The 24993-nt window shown below is 38.2% G+C and overlaps 1 protein-coding gene across 10 annotated transcripts in view; it reads left to right on the forward strand.

The window, feature by feature from the left end:
- LOC126183133 (broad-complex core protein isoforms 1/2/3/4/5-like) overlaps positions 1-24993 on the forward strand; it is a 319181-nt gene that overhangs the window by 114640 nt on the left and 179548 nt on the right. For all 10 annotated transcript variants that reach the window (XR_007536700.1, XM_049924911.1, XM_049924950.1 and 7 more), the window contains one exon: positions 23411-23482. Coding sequence is in view for 9 of the 10 variants with exons in the window: in XM_049924911.1 (XP_049780868.1) it covers positions 23411-23482 (72 nt within the window). In the remaining variant the exon portion in view is untranslated. The remainder of the gene's footprint in view (positions 1-23410; positions 23483-24993) is intronic.

Consider the following 24993-nt stretch of genomic DNA (forward strand, 5'->3'; position numbering starts at 1 on the left):
ACAGTGATAGAACTCTACATGCACTGCAGTGACATACATTCATTTATGGTGATAGTTTGACAACAGCTTACACATTTTGTCAAACAAAAGTGATGCAGGTTCCTGGAGTGGGGGTATTTGGCACAACTGGTATATCCAAGGAGAAATCCAAGAAAGGAACAAAACCTTACACATGTTCACATCAGTGATACCAAAAGTGAGGAAGTGTTGCTGAAGCTGCTTCTTGGAAGCCTCTCAGATCTTGGTCACATCGTCGTAAGGGAGAAAGGGCAGCAGGCACAGCTACATAGTCAATGTGGTTGACAAGTTCATGATTGCAACCATAAGAGCCTGTAGCACTGCCTCCATCGACAGAAGAATTTAAAGATCAACCAGGTAGACTGTGCATATGGCAGTGAACACCAGACTTATCGCCAATTGTGCTGTGTTGTAAGACACAAACAACATCATGGCCACAATGAAGAAGAATTTATTCTTCTTCCACATACAAGGAAAGAACAGTTGAGAACATAGGCATAAACATAGAAACAATCCAGGTACTAATACAAGCAGCTGCCGACAGTAAGCGTGAACACTATATGAAGACAAGTGCCTGCTGCACTGCACTTATAAAGAGGAGGGCTCTGGTAAATGGTGTGGCGGATACAATGCCGAGCGCATGGTAAATGGTGTGGCGGATACAATGCCGAGCGCACAAGTCATGTGACCCACCGCAGGCAGCTTCTGATGACCGGTGTGCACAGATGCTGTTGGCGGAATATTCAAAGTGTAGTGCACTGATGGTCTGGTGCCGCAGTGCATATGCAAAGATTACTATTATTGGTTGAACACTGTTAGCAAAGGTTAGGCTCATGTCAATGTAAAATGGAACATATACCTAAAAACAAAGATGATGTGACTTACCAAATGAAAATGCTGGCAGGTCGACAGACACACAAACGAACACAAACATACACACAAAATTCAAGCTTTCGCAACAAACTGTTGCCTCATCAGGAAAGAGGGAAGGAGAGGGAAAGACGAAAGGATGTGGGTTTTAAGGGAGAGGGTAAGGAGTCATTCCAGTCCCAGGAGCGGAAAGACTTACCTTAGGGGGAAAAAGGGACGGGTATACACTCGCACACACACACACATCCATCCACACATATACAGACACAAGCAGACATATTTGGTCTTTAAATATGTCTGCTTGTGTCTGTATAAATGTGGATGGATATGTGTGTGTGTGTGTGTGTGTGTGTGTGTGTGTGTGCGAGTGTATACCCGTCCCTTTTCCCCCCTAAGGTAAGTCTTTCCGCTCCTGGGACTGGAATGACTCCTTACCCTCTCCCTTAAAACCCACATCCTTTCGTCTTTCCCTCTCCTTCCCTCTTTCCTGATGAGGCAACAGTTTGTTGCGAAAGCTTGAATTTTGTGTGTATGTTTGTGTTCGTTTGTGTGTCTGTCGACCTGCCAGCACTTTCATTTGGTAAGTCACATCATCTTTGTTTTTAGGTATATTTTTCCTATGTGGAATGTTTCCTTCTATTATAACCATAAAATGGAACATAGGTTGAAATGTTCACTTAAGCCATGGTAACATAAAAGGACATTTTTGGTTATACATAATGTGTCAAGAATTCTTAGATAAACTTTGGGGACAAATAAGCCAGACTAAAACAAGGAAAACATGCCATTGACAATATACCTGCAAATTTTTCATTTCATTATTAGTATAGAAATATCATTAAATTTTATGGTGACTCATCTGTTCCCATCTGTGAACTCTTAATTTTTTTTGAAAATTTATCAGTCCAAAAAAAGCTCATAGTTTTAAAACATCCTCCTATTGCTTCTACACATGTATGAACTTATCCTGTCATGGGCAGACACTCCCTTTGTTTAAAAAAACTCTCAGATTATGTTGCAAGATTTTACAGGTATCTGTGGTACATTGATTAAATCTTTCTGTATATGGAATGTCTGATGCATGTACCAATCTTGTTGGACATTCTCTCGACTTCTTCTCCTCTCTCTCTCCCTCCCTCCCTCCTTTCTCTCCCTTTTATGAAAGTTCTCTCATACAGGATATCAAAAGAAATTTGGCACTGGGCTGAGAATTTATTAATTGGGGGAATGCTGTTTGTTATCTTGGATGGAACATCATTGTGAGAATTAATGATCGGACACACAATATCACAGTAACCTTGGACTTTTTGTAGATGAAGCAGCTATCTATAGTGCAGTATTATCTGAAAAAAGTTAACAAATGTCCAGATGAATCTTGATATAATTTCTAAGTAGTGCAAAGATTGCCAGTTTGCTCATATTGTTCAGCAATGTAAAATTGTGCACTTCACAAAATAACAAAATGTAATAGCCATACCTAATAATACAATTTGAATCAGTCAGTTGATACAAAATGCTTGGGGTTAATAATTTATTGGAGTATCAAATAGAATAATCGCATATGCTCAATGACAATAAGGCAGATTGTGACTTTGGTCAGTTATTAAGATACTTAAAAGATATTATCAGTATAAAGGCAATTGTTTATGAAAACACTCACGTCATCAGTCTTAAAATATTTCTTTAATTAGGGGGTCACATGTCAGATAGGACTAACGGAGAACATTGAGGCTGTAGAAAGCAGAACAGCAAGAATGGTAACAGATTTGTTTGACTCATAGGACAATTTCACAGAAATACTGAAATCAGGAACTGCCAGATGCTTGAAGACAGGTGCCATCTATCCTGTGAAAGCTGCTTGCAAAGCTTCAGCAACCAGTATCTAGTGAGGAATCTGCTACAACCCTGTATTTATCGCTCTTTTAGACCAATTAAGCGAACATAGTGTCATTTAAGCAGTCATTCTTTGTGCAAGCCATATGAGAAAGGAATGGGGTAGAACCATAATGCGTGCTGCACTGGCATGTTGCTCTGCCATTGGAGAGTATGAATGTACACGTAGATAAAAGTCCGAAGGATTGACATCATGTGAAGTGCAGGCTATGAAACTGATCCTCCCCTACTAACCTGTCTACCATGGTAGATGTTGGCCAATGGGGTTGTACATATATTTCACATATTCTGGAGCCCCCTTGATTCATAAATGGCTTATTACATGGAGCATGTGTTGTTGAACATTTGGAGATTTCTATAACTGGTTGACTGTTTTTGTCAATGTATTTGATTATTTCGGCAGCCAGTAGGCTGTGCACACACAATTGCTTTCAATTCTTCAACGCTTTTCTTTTACCAACATACCTTCATTATTGGAATGTCTCTCATTTGCTTTATCTTATAAAATGTTTTGTGTTTTTTCTTCTTCTCATATGTGGCACACATGCAACCCCCAGCTTTTGCAGGCCTTTTTTTTCCTTCTCAGGCTGCTTTCCCTTCCCCATGCTACTCCCTTCCTAGCCCCTAGTCCTTCCCCTCTGCCCCCCCCCCCTTTCCCTATTTCGGTGTCCTTGCTTTCATAAGCACAGCTATGCTCCTGGTTTTAGCTACCCCTTATGGTTTTGCTCCTTTTTTCCCCTCTTTGGGGTTTGACCTGCCGTTCTAAATTTTGTGTCTGTAGTGTGAGCCAGCAGGGAAAGATTACCTCACACAGCTTCTTCGGCGTGTGGCCTTAACCGCCTCTTTCATCTTTTCCTCAAATGCTTTATAGCCAGCCAGTCTGAGTCATGGTGTCATTAGGTACCCCTTCAGTTGAGCCTCCTGTTAACACCACGAATCACACTTCTGGTACCTGAGCTGCTACCTCCCCATGTATACCTAGGAGTGGTTGCTTGTTATTCCAGAACACTGGAACTTGCAGCAACAGCTACTGAGCTTTCTGATTGGCCTCTATATTCCTGCTTGGTGGTGAGTAGCCTTTTGCTTTTACTTGAAGGTAAAAGATTTTGCATTGTTTTCAAAAATTGCAGGTAGGGAGAGAAAGTCTTTAGAATATTTACGTTTCTCTATTTTCCAATCATCAAAAGCTTTTCTTTACATGATCCTGTCATATTTACAGCAACTAGAACTGCGATTCTTGTCTTGGACATTTTCCATTGCAAACACTGTCCACCTTCAAATTTCATTGTCTCATCTGGGGTCATGTTGTAAAACAGGCCAATTTCATCTGCATTGAATATATCATCTGGCTTGTAACATTCACATAAAATAGGCCACTTCTTAGATAGCTACTCATCTGTTATGCCATCTGGTAGAGTGGAGCTTCGCTATAAATTATCCTGGGTTGAAAAACAGGTCTATTATTTGATCTTTGTCGCTTAAACTATGGATGTAAAACTTCTTCAGTATCTTTGTATTCAAGATGATCTCACCTGCTCGATTTTTAAAGAACTGTGTTTGTAATAAGACTGTATTTTCTCTCTGTCCTTCCAAATTGTAAAAATCATTTAGTGTGAGGCACATCATTTCTTGGCAATGCTGACATTTGTTTCCCTTTTTTTCCAATCTTCATATTATGTGCAACTTGTCTTCAATATTAAATACTTTTCTTTTTTTCCCAACATCTTTGTAGCAATGCTTGTATTAACTGTTTAACCCACATACTGATTTGAAACTAACAGTCTACAGAAAACATGAAATAGAAAATAAACATTACTTCATTGTTAGTAATCCCCATGGATGTAATAAACAAAGATGAACATTGGACCCTACAGCCGATGTATTTCTCCAAAACTCCGGGGATTGGGTGTTTGTGTTGTCCTCATCATCTCATCGTCATCATTCATGATAGTGGCTAGATTGGACTACGTAAAACATTGGAGTGCGAAAAGATTGGGACTTCTGTACGGGCGCTTGATGACAGCGCAGTTGAGCGCCTCACAAATCAATCATTATCGTCATCTCTCAAACTCTGATAAGAAATACATCAGTTTTTGCAATAAGTAGCAATAAATGATGTTGTACTAAGCGATTTTTTAAATATAGCATTTGCATAGGATTTAGATAGGACTGTTATTCACTGTTATAGCCAGTAAGTCGTTAAAATCGACATCAGTGTAAATGGTATTGACAGTACCAATATAAAAGTAACACTCATGTCTAGCAGATCGATACGTGGAGCACAGTAACAAATAACAGAAAACAGAATCCACAATAGCTTTCAAGCACTAGCTCTTTTTCCAGCACTACTACACCTATTCACTAGCACAACCACACAGACACCCAAACACATGTTCCTGTGGCCAACAAAATGCTAATTATTGTTGCTCAGTCATTGAAAGCAGGTGTGTGAGGTGATGGTGATGGGGAGGGGTAGGGAAAGACACAAGGGGGGGAGTAGTACTTCACGCCGTCACACATATTCCACAGTCTTACTCTGGCCAAACCTTTGACGATAGATCTACAGGCAGTGATGATGATTATCTGTCCGCAGTCATCATTTGGATGAACACACACATAACCGACACGATGCGGGTGATTGTTGATGAAGCGGAAACGCAATGACCGAAAGTATATTCTTAAGCTTGCTACACGACACGGTCACTGGATTGCTCTCCTTTGTGGTAAACTATTTTACTGATTCAGGTTAGTTCATTCAGGAAGACCGAACACAACACAGATGATTGATGTTGTACAATATGAGACGCGAACGGGCGGATACTCAAATACGTTATCAATGGCACTTTTCATTTGTAATTGCTTGTTTATGCAGTTTTCACTGAATGCACTGCCATATCTCATTACTTCACAATAATAGTACTTGCAGCCACACTTCAACTTCCATAATAATGCCTTTTCCATGCAGAGCTACCCACAACACAACATAGCAGCTCCAGCTGCTCACAAAAATACTCCCAAACCAAGCCAGCAATATGACAATACGCTCACAAAGTTAAGGTGAAGAGGAAGAAAGGAAGGGGAGAGAAGGGAGAGGGGTTCAAAGATGGAGGAGATAAGAGGGAGAGGCAGACTGCCCACATGGTGAAGGGGGAAGGGAGGAAGAGTGGTGGGAGAAGGCAGTGCATGATCTGGATAGAGAAGCTATGGTACAGGCAGAAGAATTGAAAGGCAAGAAGAGCAGTGGAAACAGGTTATTGGTTTTAGAGGAGCAGATGGTACACAAGATTTGTTTATGGGTGAGTTTTGAGGATACTGTCTGTTAGTGAAGACTCTGGTAAGGTTATTGGTATATTTCAACAACTCTGTTTTCCATTGCACATGTAGTGCCTACTTTTTGACTTGGGATATGGACAGACAGAAACTCCTAGTCAATCCCTGCTCCCTATCCAGCGCACCATGGGTTATCCCCATGTAGTCTGCCTAAGTGCAAGACCTTCTCATTCACTCACCCGCTACCTCCTACCACAGTCCAGTCACAGGCATTTGCTGCCCAGTAAAAGCAGGGCCACATGTAAAAACAGTCATGTTGTTTATCAGCTAAGCTACAGTTACTTACCAACATCCTGTGTTGGTGTTACAAGTAACCAACTGTCTTTTTGCATAAATGGCCAACTACCAAACCACAAACTCAGCCATCCAATTGCCAGATATGCTGCACACCACAACAAAAATAACTTCAACAGCTGCTTCACTACATGGACCATATGGATACACCCTTCAATCACAAGTTTCTTTGAACTATGCAAATGGGAATTGTGTCACAAACATATCCTGCATTCTCACACTCCACCTGTCCTGAATCTCTGCTAACTTGTTCTCACTGCCTCACTTTGCCCCTCTCTTCTTTCTTCTGTGCACTTTACTCCTTCTCCATTAGATCACACACCACCTTCTCACACCACTCTTCTTCCCCGACCCTCATGTGAGCATTTTCCCTCTGCCCCCTCTTTCTCTCCCCCTTTTCAAACCCTCTTCTCTCCGCTCTCTCCCTCTCCCCCTCCTTCTCCCTCTCCCTCTTTCTGCCTCTTTATCTTCACCTTTCTCTCCCTTTTCCTTCTCCTTTTCTCTCTTCTTTCATTTCACCCATCACTCTCTTCTTACATCTCTGTTGTACCTTATGTACTTTTTTCGTCTTGTTGTATGGCTACAAAGTCCAAAGCTGCCTCTTTCCCATTCCCCCTCCTTAAATCCTTCTCTATCCCATCCCCATCACCATCACATTACACAACTGCTTTCAATAATTGAGCGTCAATAATTAGTCTTTTTGTGGTCATGGGAGTGTGTATGTGGGTGTCTGTGTGGTTGTGTGTGTGAATGTGTGTACTATTGCTGGAAAATGAGCTAGTGCTTCGAAGCTAGTATGAATGGTGTTTCCAGCTATGTGTTACTGTCCACACTTCGATCCGTTACAGGTGAATGGTTGCCTTTCAGAGATATTGCTCCAACCAGGAATTTCCATTATTAATGTAAAAATATCTATCTCCACAAACAACAAACTTGGACACTGCTTGCCTCACACAGAAAACATAAAGCCCACAATAATAGAAAACAGTGAATTATACAGGGTGAAGAAAAAAGCCACACTTGGTGGTCGGCATGCGATTCCTCATTCCAGTTCAAGACAAAAGTGTATCTAGAAAAACCAAGCACCACCAGTAGGTTTAACAAAAATATGATTTAAAAAACTAGGCTTTGGCAACACTGTAACTGGATGTAGTGTGGCCACGAACAGCTAACATGAACTCTGCATTGTGCCAGAGCTGTCCCATTAGCTAATTAAGGTGAGGGAGCCACAGCTGCAGGTAACAAATGTGCAGACCAGCCAATGTTAGACACACTGGTTCAGGCCAAACTTTTTTTTATGAGTTAAAGCATCAAATTTTATCCAGTTTACACCTCCACAATGTGGTATCTTGTGTATTTCTTTCTGCTACTGTTACGTTTATCTAAACATTACAACATAACATGAACTTCTTACAGACGTAAATGAACACTTTCTTTCTTCCATGACACAAATAAAACCAAAAGAAAATAATAGTGGATATGGTAACATTGTCTGTATCCAATGAAATGCAGACAAAACAGTAGGCAGGCTACACTAGATTGCACATTATGCTATGCGCAGTAATTCCATTTTGTAACATTTGACATCCAGGCTTATCTTCACTGAGTCAGTACATACACAAACAAGCAGCACTCACTTTAGAGAAAGTGTTCAAGGCAACCAACTTCCATTTCCAGACATATTTCCACTTGCTGTATCATACCTTGCTAGACCGTTCGTGACACACCTGTCTCCACCATTGCTGAAGCAGTGTGCACTAGAGATGGGGGATCCGCTCTTGAACTAATTCATAGAGTTGAATCTTTCAAAGAAGTGAACAATCAGTGATTCAGAAAAAAAGAACGGTAGCTCCAAACGTTTCCCACGGCAGAGAGAGAGAGAGAGCATATCAGCAGCGCCTCTGCTGGTCAGAGCACAGTACACGCCACACAACACAGCCAGCACCGGCCTCTGCCCTGCTTCTACCTTGGCTGCCTGCATTGTGCAGTGCCCCATTGGATTTTGTGTTTCACATATGCCGTGCCGTCTCTGTGCGTCGTCTGCCGCGTGCAGGGCCTTGGCGCAGCTCAACTTCGCATCGCACTCTGTCGGCGATCGTTTCAGTCGCACGTCCTGCCCTCTGAGCAGTTGATGCGAGCAACAGGACAGAGAGCCACCTAGCGGATAACATAGGAACTACTTGCAACAACCTGCTCGCAAGGGAACGGACGATTTGTCTCGGAGCGGGTGAGTTCACCGCTCCCCCCACCCTCGGAACTCGCCCGCTCAACGCTCACCCCACCGTCTCGACTCTAGCCAGAGCGTTGAGCAAAGCGACTCAGGTGTCACTCTGGTCTCTGCGGTCTCAGCTCACGCAGTAATACAGCTCGCGGCTCGACCTGCTCGACTCAGCGCCTCTGCATCGGAGTTCGTCCCTACTGGATATTGTTCTTCGTAGTAATACCGCTATGTATATTACATTATTATGTTATGTATACATCAATTGTTTTTATTTTATTTTTATTTGTTTAAACTGATTAGATTAGGTTCCTGATGACTCCTCTTACTATAGGATTTTTATTATGGACACTCGAATTTACGCTTTAATTACGAGCGAACCGATAAACGTATTGCAAAATGTGATACACCAAGATTTTCCTTGTTTTATTCTGCGTAAGGCTATATGCAGCACTTTCGTTTTACAGTCAAATTTATATATTTTTTTCTTATTCTGGTACGGATTTTGCGATTTTAGGCGTCTTCGGAAGGAAACGTTCACTTTAAAAATATACGGCTTGCGATGTATTTGTATGAGGTTAATGGAATTTTAATACATTATAGCCAAATATATTGTTAATGTAAATCTCAAGTTACAACATTTTCCGATCACCCAAAAAACCACGATAGTGCAAAATAAATCAATAATCAAAAACTTTGTCATATCGTGGAAATTTCAATAAACAATACAAATTTCTTACTCATTATTTGTGTTACTTCAAAATAGGATCAAATAAGATCAAAATACAGATATAGTACTGGAATAGACCAAGTTTAAAGGCAATGTGCCTTCCATTTATTTTCTATTGTGACTGAGTGTTGAGTCATGAAAAAGAGCTAATTCATTTCAGGGAGTGAACAGTTCTGATCCAATCTCTGAAAAGAACAGTTTTGCCCATCTCTAGTGTGCACATGAGCTATTAGGCTATATACATCTGTGGGTGGAGTAGTATAAAAGTGATGCTTTAAGTGTCTGCACAAATAAAAATCTAGTGGATTCTGAAGAACAGAACGTTGGACCTCCACGACCAATCCACTTCCCTGAAAACGTTTCATTTAAATAGTTATGCACATTCATTTCAAGGTGAGGCAGTGCACCATAACACTGGAGTGGCAGCTGGGTCATGTTCTGACCAATAACGACTGTTGTGCTGGTTGAAAGTACCTCACAAGTGAAGCTAGATTCGTCAGTCAATATCATGTTATTTATAAAATTTTTGTTATTTTCCGCTGGTTCCAAAGCCATTGATAAAGCTGTACTCATTGAATGCGGTCTTCTGGCTGCTGGTATGGAGGTAACGTGTAATGATATGGATACAGTTCTCCATTGTATAGCACTTCATAACCAGTCTTTTAAATATTTGGAACTGTCTTGCAGTATCATGTGTTTTTCGCCAAGATGGTTGGTGAATGGCGTTGAGAATCATGTCCTCTGTTTGTGGAGTATAGACAGTCTTTGGACAACCTGTGTTCATTGCTTGTGGACTAAGATTACAGTTTTCCCAAAGGTGTTGCTTCAGGCAACAAAAAAATTCTTATAGGGATGGTGTATTTGAGGGTAATGTCCAGCATACGCACAAGGAGCAGCAGCAGCTTGATTATCGTATGCACCCTGCACCGGAAGCATATCGATGAACTTGTCGTTTGTGCACTCCGTCGGGAAGCCTCCTTACACAAACTTGACAGAACCAGTTAATTAAATTTTGTATGAGTAAAATTTTTCTATTTCTATATAGTCGTAATTATAGTTCCTTTACCTAACACAAATTAAAACGTGAGTATCTTTAATTCTGACTGAAAAATTATCATGTCACATTTGTATTAGGGATACAATTTGTTCTTAGCTTTAATACATAAAAATAGCTGTCTTTCAATGACTAGAAATACTGGAACTTAAGTTGTTAATTACTCCATAATTAAAATAGCAAAACTGTTTGTACCGTGTGCCTGAAGTTTGTATAATGTACAAATTATGATGGTCCATCAGCTTTTAATCCAACATATTTCCTTCGTTCTGCATATTGGTGAGGCCCAACGTAAACAATGTCAAAACAATAGCTTAAATTGGTGCAAATTACTAATTTTCTGTAAAAGAAAATCGTCATTGTATTTGAATCCAGATAACCAGAAAAGACAAAATCAAAGCAGCAATTTAAATTTGTGTAAGTTACTGATAATACACATATGCCCTCTTCAGGAGAGTGGGGACGAGACTGGAAAAGGATACAGGCTCCCAAAAAGGGTTGTGGTATTACAACACTGATGCATTCCATCTCAACCACTTTGTTAAATCCTCTGTGGCATTCTATATGTACATAAATAGATAAACATAGGACATTCACAACGTACCACCTGAGCTCCACAGAGAAAATAACTGTAGAAAACTTGATCTGCTGGACATACTGTCACTCAAAGAAAAAATTTACAGCAACATGTTAAGTGAATAAACAGAGGTTAACAGCTACAAGCTCTTCAGCAATTTTAAAAGTTTAGTTTTTCCTAAAGAGATGAATATTTAACAGTGCAGCCATTTCATAATAAAGTGTTACATCTGATATCTACACAAGTAACTGTTTTACAAATGACATACTTGTCTACAAATAATAATGTAACATCTTTGTGTGACCCTAGAAATAACACCTGTGTGTATGTAGAAGTGTAGAACATTTTCATTTGGATATTTTTTGATTTGTTTGATCTGTGTTTACAGATGTGCAGTAGGACGAAAAGTTTGTATACGTATTTAAGAATGTTTACTCATATTGTACTTAAAAACCTTGTAACCACTACTAGAAACAGTAAACAAATTTTTAGTGTTGTCTTAGTTTCATAAAAATTGTGGGGTATAGTGTCCTAAAACTGATACAACCAAAACTTTCCAAAAAATTATGCACCTAGTCCATTCATAAGGAAACCATAATTATCACAAATGTTAATACTGTTAATTATGCTGACATTGTTTAGGAATAGTTAGTTATAGTTTTTTTCCAATAGAAACTTCACTCTGGAGGTAAAAAATGTTTTTGACAAATGACACTTTCAGACTGAAAATAAATGTGCACACTGTTCTAGAACATTTGCTATATGATCAAAAATAAAAGGGAATATTTTTCAGGAGTTACAAAGAAAATTCCAGATCTTAAAATTATGTCAACATTTCATTTATCTTCTAACTTTTTCTTAAAAACGAATGCAGAGGGATGAATGCCAATGCTCTGGTAGGCAATTGTAATATATTTTCTTGGCATTATGTTAAAATTTATGTAGCGAACATGTAGGCTTTCTCAATATTCTGTAATAATCATAAATCAATATTTAACTAATACTTTGTTGCTAATATGGACAAAAATGGAACATATTGTGGCTATTTTCCAATCTCTTTGGTGTTATGCTCCACACATGGTTCATTCTTTGATACATGTTGACCAACTATATATGTCAGAATAGAGCTTGTTGCTGATTTCTTCTTTTGATAGTAATGGTAGAAATTGCCTTAGGTCATGCATTTTTTTCTTGTTTATGAGAGCATGATCTTGATTAGCCTGACTTAGAGGGCTTAGTGGAATTGCAGTTCAATCAGCCAGTTGGAACATGTGGTCTTCTACCACTTGAATGAATGGCCTAACTTTAACAACACCAGGCATTTCGTGTGAACAGCAGAACTACATGAATTGTGTTACATGAGAGTACTGTTTGTTATTTCCATGTGTGGCCCTTCCTCGAGTTTCAATGAAAATATTGTTCTTTTGGTATAACTTCGACCACCATTGCTTAAAATTTAGCACTTCTTCTGGTTTTGATATCTTCACTTCAAAACTCGTTTAGTGTTGGAGTCTATTATTAATTCTGCATATTCTTTTAGCAATGTATCCTGTCCAACTTTCTGACTTCCTTTTCACCATGCTGAACTCTGTCACAAGAAAAGAAGGCCTGTAATAATAGAAACAGTTTCAGTTTTCGCTTTGATTGCATGTAGTTTCCTGAAGAATTTATTAGCACACCTCTCGTGCACCATTAACTCGGTTATTGTTGCCCTTTTAGCAACGTCATTCAGAGAAGGACTTTTGATTTTTACACCGAGCTCTTCACATATGCAAGACATATCCACTTGTGGTTACCCAAATTTTAAATTAAAATGCCCATGGGAAATTTTGAAATAATATTGATAGTCAATTGAATGTTTAATGTTTCTTAACATCTGCCATATAATCTTTCATTAAGTTTAGTGTCAAGATAATTCCATTCTTCATTGGTGTAATGTTGTTTCCTCACTGGACTCAAGTTGATGTGATTTTTTTATTTCCAATATTGAAGCCACTGGTTTTGCATTTCCAGGACAACATTTCCCTCTCTTATCTTGTGGAGATTTACATTCTTTCAACAGATTGCACAGGTGCCTTATTCGGTCACTGCTGACACCAAAAACACTTTGGAGGGCAGTTTTACAAACCTGACTCTTACCTTCAGACTACAATAATCAATAAATGTAGGAATGTCCTTCGGTTTCTTGCTCCCAAATTCCTTGTCACTTCTAGGCTTCTTTCTTGCAAGTGGTTTTACTTCTATGAGACTTTGAAGGAATCCATCCGTCCTGCCCTTCGTTATCTTAGTTGTAATACATTTCATCTGACAGTTGGGAATAAAATTACATTTTCAGTTGAATTTAATGCTCTACATTATAATGTCCACTGTGGTAATTAAACCTTAATTTGGAAGCAATATTAGAATTCAGGTTAGAACTCACCTGCAGTCATTACTGTGATGTTTCGGTTGAACTCTATTCCCTTTCCAATTTGTATATGCTTCTTTTTTTGCTCTTGCTTGTCTTATAGTTATATGTTCTGGAAATCCCACTGCATTCTTTTTTCTTTTCGTTTTTTCATTACTTCCTGAAGTTAGTCACAAGCATCATCACTGTCTGACATTTTACCACTGATAACAATATAAATCGATTCAGTCAAATAGTAAGAGGCAATATTTACTATTCTCTCTGTTTAAAACAGTACATCAAACTTAAATTTTTGAGAAAGCCCATATTTTTTGTACTTGGGGGGTTTCTCTTCAGTTAAGGTGATACAGTGGCTGCATAACAGTAAAAAATACAAAGCCAGAACATATGGGATTACTCTATACCATCATTGGGCTGTATGTTTAAAGTACAAAATCATAGGTAACTCAGTTTTGTCAAAAAAATAACATGGAGGTTTCTGAATATTCCCATTTCAGTATTTACTATATATGTACCAAATTTGTGCTACATACACAGAAAATTATGCTCTTATCTGCTGAATTATTTATTATTGTTACATTTATTATATGGTGATACTTATTAAACAATCAGTATAATCCTTAAATATTTTACCCTCCACTCCAAAATACGATACTGTTGATTATTGTTGATACTGTCGCTAATGGTCCAGCCACACAGCGGTGTACTGTGGGTTGTGGCCCTTCTTGTACACCAGCAACACAAATGCGGGAGACCATACCTCCAGCAGTACACTAATTGCAGGAAAAGAAAAGCCTCTAAACCGAAAAGGAGTAGGACAAAAGTAGGAGAGCCAGAATGCTATGCCTGTGGCCAAAGCTATAGCAAGTACACAAATAGATAGGAAATGGAGAAGATTGATTGTGATTTTGACATTCCTTCGAAGAATGATGACATTATGGGTGATGTTGACTCCCACTCCTACATCCACAAACCATTGTGAAGTTCATAGTAGAGGGCAAGTTCCATTATACCAATTATTAGGCTTTCTTTATTTTCCATTCATGTATGGAGTGCAGGAAGAATGTTTGTTTAAATGACTGTGTACATGCTGTAATTTAATCTTCTCTTGTCCTCACAATCCCTGTATCAGTGATAATTAGGAGGTTGAAGTATATTCCTAGAGTCATCATTGGAAGTGGGATAAGAGTAGGTATGGACAATGATATTTTGTAGGTTGGGTGGGCTGCAGAACTTTGTAAGTAGGCTTTCTCAGGATAGTTTCTATTTGTCTTCAGTACTCTGCCTGTTTAGTTTCTTCAGCATTTATACTGTACTTTTCTGTGTATGTTTGATATCCCCCGTTAGTCCTATTTGGTACCATGGGTTGCACGCACATGAGCAGTATTCTAGAATGGGCTGCACGAGTGGCTTGCAAGCAATCTCCTTTGTAAACTGACTGCGTTTTCCCAGTATTCTACCAATAATCTGAAGTCTACCATCTGCTTTACCCTCAACATAGCCTGTGTGATCATTCTATCTCATAGTGCCCGCAGCTCGTGGTTCGCGGTCGTGTTCTCGCTTCCCGAGCACGGGGTCCCAGGTTTGATTCCCGATGGGGTCAGAGATTTTCACCTGCCTCGAGATGGCTGGGTGTTTGTGTTGTCCTCGTCATTCATGAAAGTGGCGAGATGGGGCTGAGCAAAGGTTGAGAATTTGTATGGGTGCTGATAACCGCACATTTGAGTGACCCACAAACTAAACATCATCATCATCATCATCATCATCATCATCAATCTCATATCCCCACAAAGTGTTACACTCAGGTATTTGAATGAATTAGCTGATTCCAGCTGTGACTCATTGATATTATAGCCATAGGAAACTAGGTTTTTTCACTTTGTGAAGTGTACAGTTTTACATTTCTGGACTTTTAAAGCAAATTGTCAGTCTTTGCACCTCTTTGGAATCTTATTAAGATCGATATATTTATGCATCTTCTTTTTGATAATACTTCATTGTAGATAACTGGAATGTCAGATCCCTTAATCGGGCAGGCAGGTTAGAAAATTTAAAGAGGGTAGTGTATTGATTGAAGTTAGATATAGTGGGAATTAGTGAAGTTTGGTGGCAGGAGGAACAAGAATTCTGGTAAAGTGAATACAGAGTTATAAATACAAAATCAAATAAGGGTACTGCAGGAGTAGATTTAATAATGAATAAAAAAATAGGGCCGTGGATAAGGTACTTCAAACAACATATTGAACGCATTATTGTAGCCAAGGTAGACATTAAGCCCATGCCTACCACAGTAATACAAATTTATACCCCAACTAGCTCCGCAGATGAAGAAATGTATGATGCGATAAAAGAAATTATTCAAATAGTTAAGGGAGATGAAAATTTAATTGTCACAGGGAACTGGAATTCGATAGTAGGAAAAGGAAGAGAAGGAAAAGTAGTAGTGAATATGGACTGGGGGTAAAGAATGAAAGAGTAAGCTGCCTTGTACAATTTTGCACAGAGCATAACTTAATCATAGCTAACACTTGGTTGAAGAATCGTTGTATATGTGGAAGAGGCCTGGAGGAACTGGAAGGTTTCAGATAGATTTTCTAATGGTAATACAGAAATTTAGGAGCCAGACTTTAAATTGTAAGACATTTCCAGGGGCATTTGTGGACTCGGACCACAATTAATGGGTTATGAACTGCAGACTAAAACCGAAGAAACTGCAAAAATGTAGGAATTTAAGGAGATGGGACCTGAGTAAACTGAAAGAACCAGGGCTGTAGATAGTTCAGAGAGAGCATTAGGAAACAATTGACAAGAACAGGGGAAAGAGATACAGTCGAATAAGAATGGTTAACTTTGAGAGATGAAACAGAGAAGGCAACAGAGGATCACATAGGTAAAAAGATGAGGGCTAGTAGAAATCCTAGGGTAACAGAAGAGATATTGAATTTGATTGAGGAAAGGAGAAAATATAAAAGGGCAATAAATGAAGCAGATGAAAAGGAATACAAATTTCTCAAAAATGAGATCGACAGGAACTGCAAAATGGCTAAGCAGGGATGTAGAAGCATATATCATGAGGGGTAAGATAGATACTGCCTACAGGAAAATTAGAGAGACATTTTGTGAAAAGAGAACAACCTGTATGGATATCACTCCAGATGGGAGACCAGTCCTGAGCAAAGAAGGGAAAGCCGAAAGGTGGAATGGGTATATATAGGGTCTATGCAAGGGTGATGTACTTGAGGACAATATTATGCAAATGGAAGAGGATGTAGATGGAATTGGAAACAAGGCCCTGGGAGTAAACAACATCCCTTGAGAACTACTAATAGCCTTGGGAGAGTCATTCATGACAAAACTCTTCCATCTGGTGAGCAAGATGTATGAGAGAGGCGAACTACCCTCAGACTTCAAGAAGAATATAATAATCGTAATCCCAAAGAAAGCGGGTTCTGACAGGTGTTAAAATTACCGAACTATCAGTTTAATAAGTCACGGTTGCAAAATAATAACACAGATTCTTTAAAGATGAATGGAAAAACTGGTAGTAGTGACCCAATGACTTAGGCCAGAAGATAGGTTTAGGAAAGGCAAACACATGTTTCTTGCATTTGTGGACTTAGAGAAAGCTTTTGATAATGTCAACTGGAATACTCTCCTTCAAATTCTGTAGGTGGCAGGGGTAAAATACAGGGAGTGAAAGGCTATTTACAGCTTTTACAGAAACCAGAGGGCAGTCATAAGAGCCGAGGGGCATGAAAGGGAAGCAGTGGTCGAGAAGGGAGTGAGACAGGGTTATAGCCTATCTCCGATGTGATTCAGTCTGTATATTAAGCAAGCACTAAATGAAATAAAAGAAAAATTTGGTGTAGAAATTGAAATCCATGCATAATAAATAAAAACTTTGAGGTTTGCCGACAACATTGTTATTCTGTCAGAGACAGCAAAGGACCTGGAAGAGCAGCTGAATGGAATGGACAGTGTCTCGAAAGGAGGATATAAGATGAACCTCAACAAAAGCAAAATGAGGATAATGGAATGTAGTCGAATTAAATCAGGTGATGCTGAGGGAATTAGATTAGGAAATGAGACACTTAAAGTAGTAAATGAGTTTTGATATTTGGGAAGCAAAATAACTGATGACTGTCAAAGTAGGGAGGATATAAAATGTAGACTGGCTGTGGCAAGGAAACCATTTCTGAAGAAGAGAAATTTGTTAACATCGAGTACTGATTTAAGTTTCAGGAAGTCTTCTCTGAAAGTATTTGTGTGGAGTGTAGCCATGTATGGAAGTGAAACATCGACAATATCTAGTTTAGACAAGAAGAGAATAGAAGCTTTTGAAATGTGTTGTTGCAAAAGAATGCTAAAGATTAGGTGGGTAGATCATGTAACTACCGTTAGTGAGAAGGTACCGAATAGAATTGGGGAGAAGAGGAATTTTGACTAGAAGAAGGGATCGGTTGGTACACGTTCTGAGGTATCAAGGGATCACTAATTTAGTATCGGAGGGAAGTGTGGAGGGTAAAAGTTGTAGAGGGAGACCAAGAGATGAATACACTAAGTGGATTCAGAAGGATGTTGGTTGCAGTAGTTATTCAGAGATGAAGAGGCTTGCACAGGATGGAGTAGCATGGAGAGCTGCATCAAACCTGTCTCTGGACTGAAGACCATAACAAAACAAGATAACTGCATGATAAGCAAAAAAAAAAAAAAAAAAAAAATCTGAGGTTAATTGTCTTGAAGGTGATTGATATACAACATGAACAGCAAGGGTCCGAACAAACTTCTCTGGGCACACCTGAAGTTACTTCTACATCTGAAGATAACTCTCTATCCAAGATAACATGCTGTGTCCTCCCTACCAAAAGTCCTCTATCCAGTCAAAAATTTCATTTGATATACCATGTTATTGTACTTTTGATGATAAGCATAGGTGTGGTACTGAGTCAAATGCTTTTCGAAAATCAAGAAATACTGCATCTGTTTGACAGCCTTCATCCAAAGCTTTCAGTATGTCATGTAAGAAAAGTGTAAATTGGGTTCCACATGCTCGATGTTTTTAGAAACAAGCTGGTTAGCATAAAGGAAATCATTCTGTTCGAGATACGTCATTATGTTTGAGCTCAGAGTATGTTATATGATTCTACAACAAATCGATGTGAAGGATACTGGATGGTAGTTTCATGAATCATTTGTACTACCCTTTCTGTAGACGAGTGTTACCTGTGCTTTTTTCTAGTTACTGGCCATAATTTTTCGTCCAAGAGCTCTACAATATATTATAGTGAGAAGAGGGGATATTTCAGTCACAAATTCAGTATAGAATCTGGTTGGAATTGCATCGGACTCTGGAGCTTTGTCCAATTTTAATTATTTCAGCTGTTTCTCAACACCATTGACAATAATACTTATTTCATTCATCTTTTCAGTTGTACGTGGATTAAATTGGGGTGATTCTCTTGGGTTTTTCTTTCTAAAAGAACATTTGAAAACAGAGTTAAGCATTTCGACTTTTACTTTGCTACCCCCAATTTCAGTTCCTGTCTCTTTCCCTATGGCCTGCACACTAACTTTGGTGCCACTAGCAGCCTTTACGTATGGCCAGAATTCCTGGGTGTTTTTTGAAAGATCAATTAACAACATTCTGCTGTGGTAGTTGTTGAAGACTTCATGCATTGCACTCTTGGGAGCCAAACGAGTTTCATTCATCATCTCTCTACCAGTAGCCCTATGCTTTGTTTTACACCTGTTATGCAGTAGTGTCAGTTTCTTTAAAAGTTTCTGTTTAGTGAATTTATAGCAAAGCAAGAAAGATTATGAACTATTCTGCATGGTACGTATCTATCCAGTGCACAGTCAGCTGTTCTTGTAAATGTGAGCCATAGTTCCTTTGCAGGCACCTGCCCTGTACTGAAAGCTGCAAGTTCCTCATTGAGATATGATTCTACTACCTTTTGTATCTTGTTTATTGAACATTTACACCTTTCTGCTTGTCTTTGTTGCCCTTTGCACTTTGGTAATCATTGTCGGAAAATCCACACTAGGTCCTATTGTAATAGCTGATCCAGCATGTGTTGATGAAGGAGATTACATCTTGGCTAAATTTTGATAAGTATAGAGGAAGTCATTCAGCCACAGATTTATCTGCACCATACAAAAAGCACTAGGAAATGACCAAAAAGTTATGACTCTAGGGTCTGTGGACTGTGACAAAATAGCTTTTACATGAAATGAAAAAGACATCCCTCTTATTTATGAGTGATGTGACAAGAAAATGGCCAATTCCTCATGTTGCTTTTGAAGTGGGAAATATCAAATGAGGAATCTGCTTTATGTTTAACAACTGTATTGATGTTCGCAGGGCTGAGAGGAGGCCAGTTTAGGCAGTGATCCTCTTCTGTGTTTCTTTTATTTCTGTATTAGTTTCAATATATGAAGTATTATTGTAAACAGTTCCTGCCTATTGCTGGTTGACTGTATGGTATTAAAAATAAGAGAAACAAATAACAAAATTTCTGTAGTTCACTCTGAAGTATCTTTCATGCCATAAATATCCTAGAAATATGCCCCACAGAAAAAATAAAACAGTTAACCATATGTATCATTGTGTGAGTGTTTTTTTAAAACCTCAATCTTTTACATTCAGTGTACGTCATATTTTAGACCAGCCATATCATATTTGAGAAGTTCAGTCCAAAAAATGATACATTGTTTTTATTTTTTCTAGTATACTTCTATAATGTTAAAGAATTAAATACAATATCAGTTAATCTTTTTTTTTTTTTCAAAAATACAGACAAATTTTGTGATTTTATGCCATATGTATGTCACCTAACCCTAGTCACAATATGACAGTTAGTGATACATCTGTGTTCTCTTAACAAGATGTAGATTGATCAAGCACCTGAAATGAGCGCCCAGGGCTCGAAATACATCATGCATTGAAATGAAAATCATGGTTTGTGACTGAGGCATTTTTTTTTATGATAATACTCTTTGTTTTGCCTAGATTCATTCCAGTCCTAACTTCCACGCGGCTCCTTCTAATGCAGTATAATTAACCTTCATAACTGTGACTCTCCTTGCAACTAATGCTATATCATCAGAGTATACCACCACATTGATCTGCTGGTTAAATATTGTTCCTCCTGAATTTGCTGCCATTTGCTGGATTACCTTCTCTAGTGCTACATTACAAAGTAGCACAGAGGCACATTTTCCTGCTGGAACCCGCTTTCTACATGGAATTCTCCTGACAACTGATGTTCTATTCTGACCACGCAAGCTGTTACTTTGTTATTTCCATCAACTTAACAATTTTAATGGGATTCTAAAATATTTAATACTTTGGAGAACCTTATTCCTGCCTGGACTGCCGGCCGCGGTGGGCTCGCGGTTCTAGGCGCGCAGTCCGGAACCGTGCGACTGCTACGGTCGCAGGTTCGAATCCTGCCTCGGGCATGGATGTGTATGATGTCCTTAGGTTAGTTAGGTTTAACTAGTTCTAAGTTCTAGGGGACTGATGACCTCAGAAGTTAAGTCCCATAGTGCTCAGAGCCATTTGAACCATTTAAGATTTTTCGCTTCCTCTGAGTCTGGTGGTTTGACTTCTTGCTATTCTGACTCTAATTATAATTCCAGTGCCAAATCTGGTTACTCCTCTTCCACATTCAAGGCTTCCTCTCTGTTACCTCCCTCCTTTTCTTTGAGTAACTCTTCCCAAAGCTTTGCTTTTACCTCCACTTAGGTTTACATCTTTATCTTTACAGAAGACTGCTCTCAGTTTGCATCTTCTCTTCAGTTGTCTAGGTCTTTTACAGTACTTTTGTGTCTCATTTTTGTCTCCCATTTTATCTAACTGTTCTGTCTTCCTCTTTTCATACTGCCTTTTCTTTACTCTGCATTGTGTGTTCACTCTTTTCCTCTTCCCTCTGCACTCGTCTGCTGCTAGTCTTGTTTTCCTTTACTGCTTCCTGCCATAATTCCTTTCTGTCACGGATTGCACTCCTGAAAACACTACATGCTGAACCATTTATCTGTTCTTTTGCATTCTACCCTCCCCAGTACTACTTCTTTTGTGGCCACACTGTTGGCTGTTCTCAGTATTTTCCATCTAGTTTCAACATTCCCTGCCTTCCCTGCCTTCTTTCTTGTCCCAAAAAATCTTCTGATCCCTTTTTTTTTCACTTTGTGTATTGTATTTAACTTTTCCTCTTTCCTTTTGTTTCTTGCCAAAATTATCTTCTGTCTATATCTGATTGCGGTAAGTAATGCTTTGTCTCCATCTGCAGCTACTAACTTCCATTGATTCATGCCGTTTATCTATAATTACTTGATCTGTTTGCTTTCTTGTAGCTCTGTATGGTGACGCCCAAGTATACTTCTTAGTATCTTTTGATGGGTGCCCTGTGGCTCTATTATCAAGTCCTCCTCATTCGTGAAGTCTTGTCAGCCTGAGTCTATTATCTTTACTGACTCCATGCAGGCATTAGTTTTTTTATTATGTTTCTGTAAATTTCTTCTTTCCCTGTTTTTGGAGTAAAACGCACCCATCTCGTCTTCATCTGTATCCTCCATAGCAGCATAGACAAACATCATGGCAACATTAAAAAAAATTTGCCTTTAATCTCAAAGAACACAATCTATCGCTAACTGCTATGAAACTAATTATATTTGCCTTCATGGCCTATGTATAAGTAAGCTGTAGCCATGATGGTGTGTATCCCCTTCATGAACTAGAAATAATGGATTTGCTAGTGTTTTGACACAATGTGAATGCTGTCTCCATTTTGCTTTTTCTTTTTTCAACTGCTTCCTTCTAATTGGTGAATTTTCATATTTTTTGGTTTCACCACACTTTGTTTTTATTGTCAAGATTGGATCTTTTGCAGATATGTCTTTTACTTCATCTTGGAATTCTGTATTTCTTTTGGGAATTCTATTAGTGTAGTTGTAATCCCTTTTTCTAAATCCTGCTTGATACTTTTCTATGTAACTTTCTATTCTATTCTATTCTGCAGTATTGTGATGTATCTTGTATGTGACTGGAACAACTTCTATTACTCTGTAGTCTTTGACATTTGTTATCTCCCCTTTCTTGTCTAACAGGTGAATGATGGCACCTCTCCAAAGATCAGGATTTTGTCGAAGTTTTGATCTCAGCATAGTTAAGAAGTGTTTCAGTGATTGTGTTCTTGCCAGATGTTTTGTTAGTTTTTATATTTCTTTTTATCTCTGTTTATTTCCTTTTTATCTGGTGGTATTTTGTCAGTAAGTTTAATCATTGATTCTTCAAGTGTAAGATTATTATACAGAGGTTCACATTTGAGTAGGTATTAGAAATGTTTAGACAGATGACCACTGGACTGTTTGTTGTTAAAAATTTTATTATTGAGATAATTCTTAAAGCCGATGCTCGGTGATAAGTAGCCTTTTTGGTTTTACTTAAAGGTCTGATAGAAATAAGTGATGTTTTTCTTGAAATTCTGTTCCATTTGCCATAGTCAGCCTTTCCAAATTTTCATTTGGCTTTTCTTAAGGTCTTGTCTGTTGTTCTGCGTTTGGTCTTGAATTCTTCACAGTTCTCTCTAGTAGGATTTGACTTCTTCTAAGCTTCTGAACATTTTCTGACAGGTTATCACACTCATCATTCCACCATTGATGTCTCTGTCTCTCTCTCTCTCTCTGTCTCTCTGTCTCTCTCTCTCTCTCTCTCTCTCTCTCTCTCTCTCTCTCTCTCTCTCTAATTGGATGGTTGTTCACCTCGACACTTCTTGGAACCCAGACATGCAAGTACCTGAAATTTTTTCATGTTTTATAGTAAGAACCCATCTCCAGTGTTTGTCCAAGCATTTGTGATACACCATGTGTGTCACTGTTAATAAGTAGTAAGAATCTTGTATTACCTATTTTTTGAAACATAATTTTGATGAAAAACTTATGAAGAGTAAAGTTCTCAGATTCATAGTAAAAATGGAGTGTGTTTCTGGCTCATAATTTAATTGATTCTCCTTTTCCAGATTCATCAAATTTATTCGCCTCACTAACTGGGATTTCACAAGATTCTGGCAGTTCTCAGGATGGTGCTCAAGGTAAGATACATCATTCTTTTATTTATTTTGGAGTATTCAAACACTGGTTAAAAGGTTTATTCTATGTGTACATTAATGACATTTATGTTGTGAGTGAATGAGGAATATTTTCCCCAATAAATTATTATCTCAAAAAAGGAAACCTTTACACTGTATAAAGAGGAAGAAATTATAATTGCTCAGTGTAGCTTCTCTTTTTTAAGGTGTCAAAAATTTGTTGATCTGTACATGAAATTTTATATTGGATGGAAAGTAAACTTTAACTGTTAACCAGTTTTTGAATACTTTGATAGTGATAAATTTGAATTCTTTTGCTGATGGGTGCATGAGCAAGAAGTTGCAAGATTATTTGTTTAATTTAATCGCTATGAGGAATATCTCATACTATGAAAGGGTTTTTCAGTTTTACCTGGAGATCTTAAATATTTAATTTAGCAGTTAGATTTACTTGCTGTTTTGTGTTGGAGCATTGGGGTGCTTGAAATGGGGTGGTGGGATTTACTGAGAATTTAATGAGGTGTTCAGATCTATAGTGGGCTGCTGCACTGAAGAGTAGGGTGTCAGATGTGTTTGTCAGACGGTAGTGGTTAAACAAAATGCAGATCACTCTTCATTAAACTAACTTTTTCAAACTGCCGGAGAGGTTATCGCTTTAGTGTGTCTGCCCTTCCATACATTTCTGTGACTTGTTGATGTATGAAACTAAATTCTTATTTTTTCCCCTGTTAACCGACATTAAGAAGGGATACATAATGTTCATAATTTCACATAATTAATGTTAAATTACCTCTTTTCGACAGTAGTACATGCAAAATAGGAAATTTTGCAGTTATGTAGCAGACATTACTAAATATATGATCTAGCCAAACTTCTCAGCATCAGTCATAGTTTAGTATCCAATTATTATTTTTACAGCACATTCATTGTATTTTTCAAACCATAAAATAATTGCCACGGGTTCAGTGTCAGAAGCCTCTAACTCACAAAGTGGAATTGTTATGTCTTAGGAAGATAATTTTGTCTTAGAAGAAGAATATAAATCTTTCTTACCTTCTAACCAAGAGTTTGAACTAAATAAGAAGATATAAATTCTGTTAATAATGTTGTAAGATTTTGTAGCTAAAGGAGTCTTGTTTTTGATAAGAATGGGAGGGGAGTTATTTATGGGAGACATGCCTAGAGAGTTAATTAATAGTTAATTCAGAATTTCCAAGAGAAATTTGATTTGTCAATATAAGGCAGGAAGATAGAATGGAATGTGTGTGTGTCTATGTGTGTGTGTGTGTGTGGGGGGGCAAATTGGGAATTTCAGAAACTAGTTTTATAGTAATTGTTATCTGTAGTTTAATCAGTAGCTCATTCTGTTCAGATGTCAAGTTTTCTCCTTTGTACACATTTGCTCTGTGTCTTCATAGAATTTTGTTGTGACTTATTCTTTTTGAGATTTTATTTATTAGAAATTATCATCTTACCTTTACTTCATTTTCTTCAGATGCATATGCTGTGAAATT

The sequence above is a fragment of the Schistocerca cancellata genome, chromosome 1 (assembly GCF_023864275.1).
Source record: "Schistocerca cancellata isolate TAMUIC-IGC-003103 chromosome 1, iqSchCanc2.1, whole genome shotgun sequence".
In the NCBI taxonomy this organism is placed as follows: Eukaryota; Metazoa; Arthropoda; class Insecta; order Orthoptera; family Acrididae; genus Schistocerca; species Schistocerca cancellata.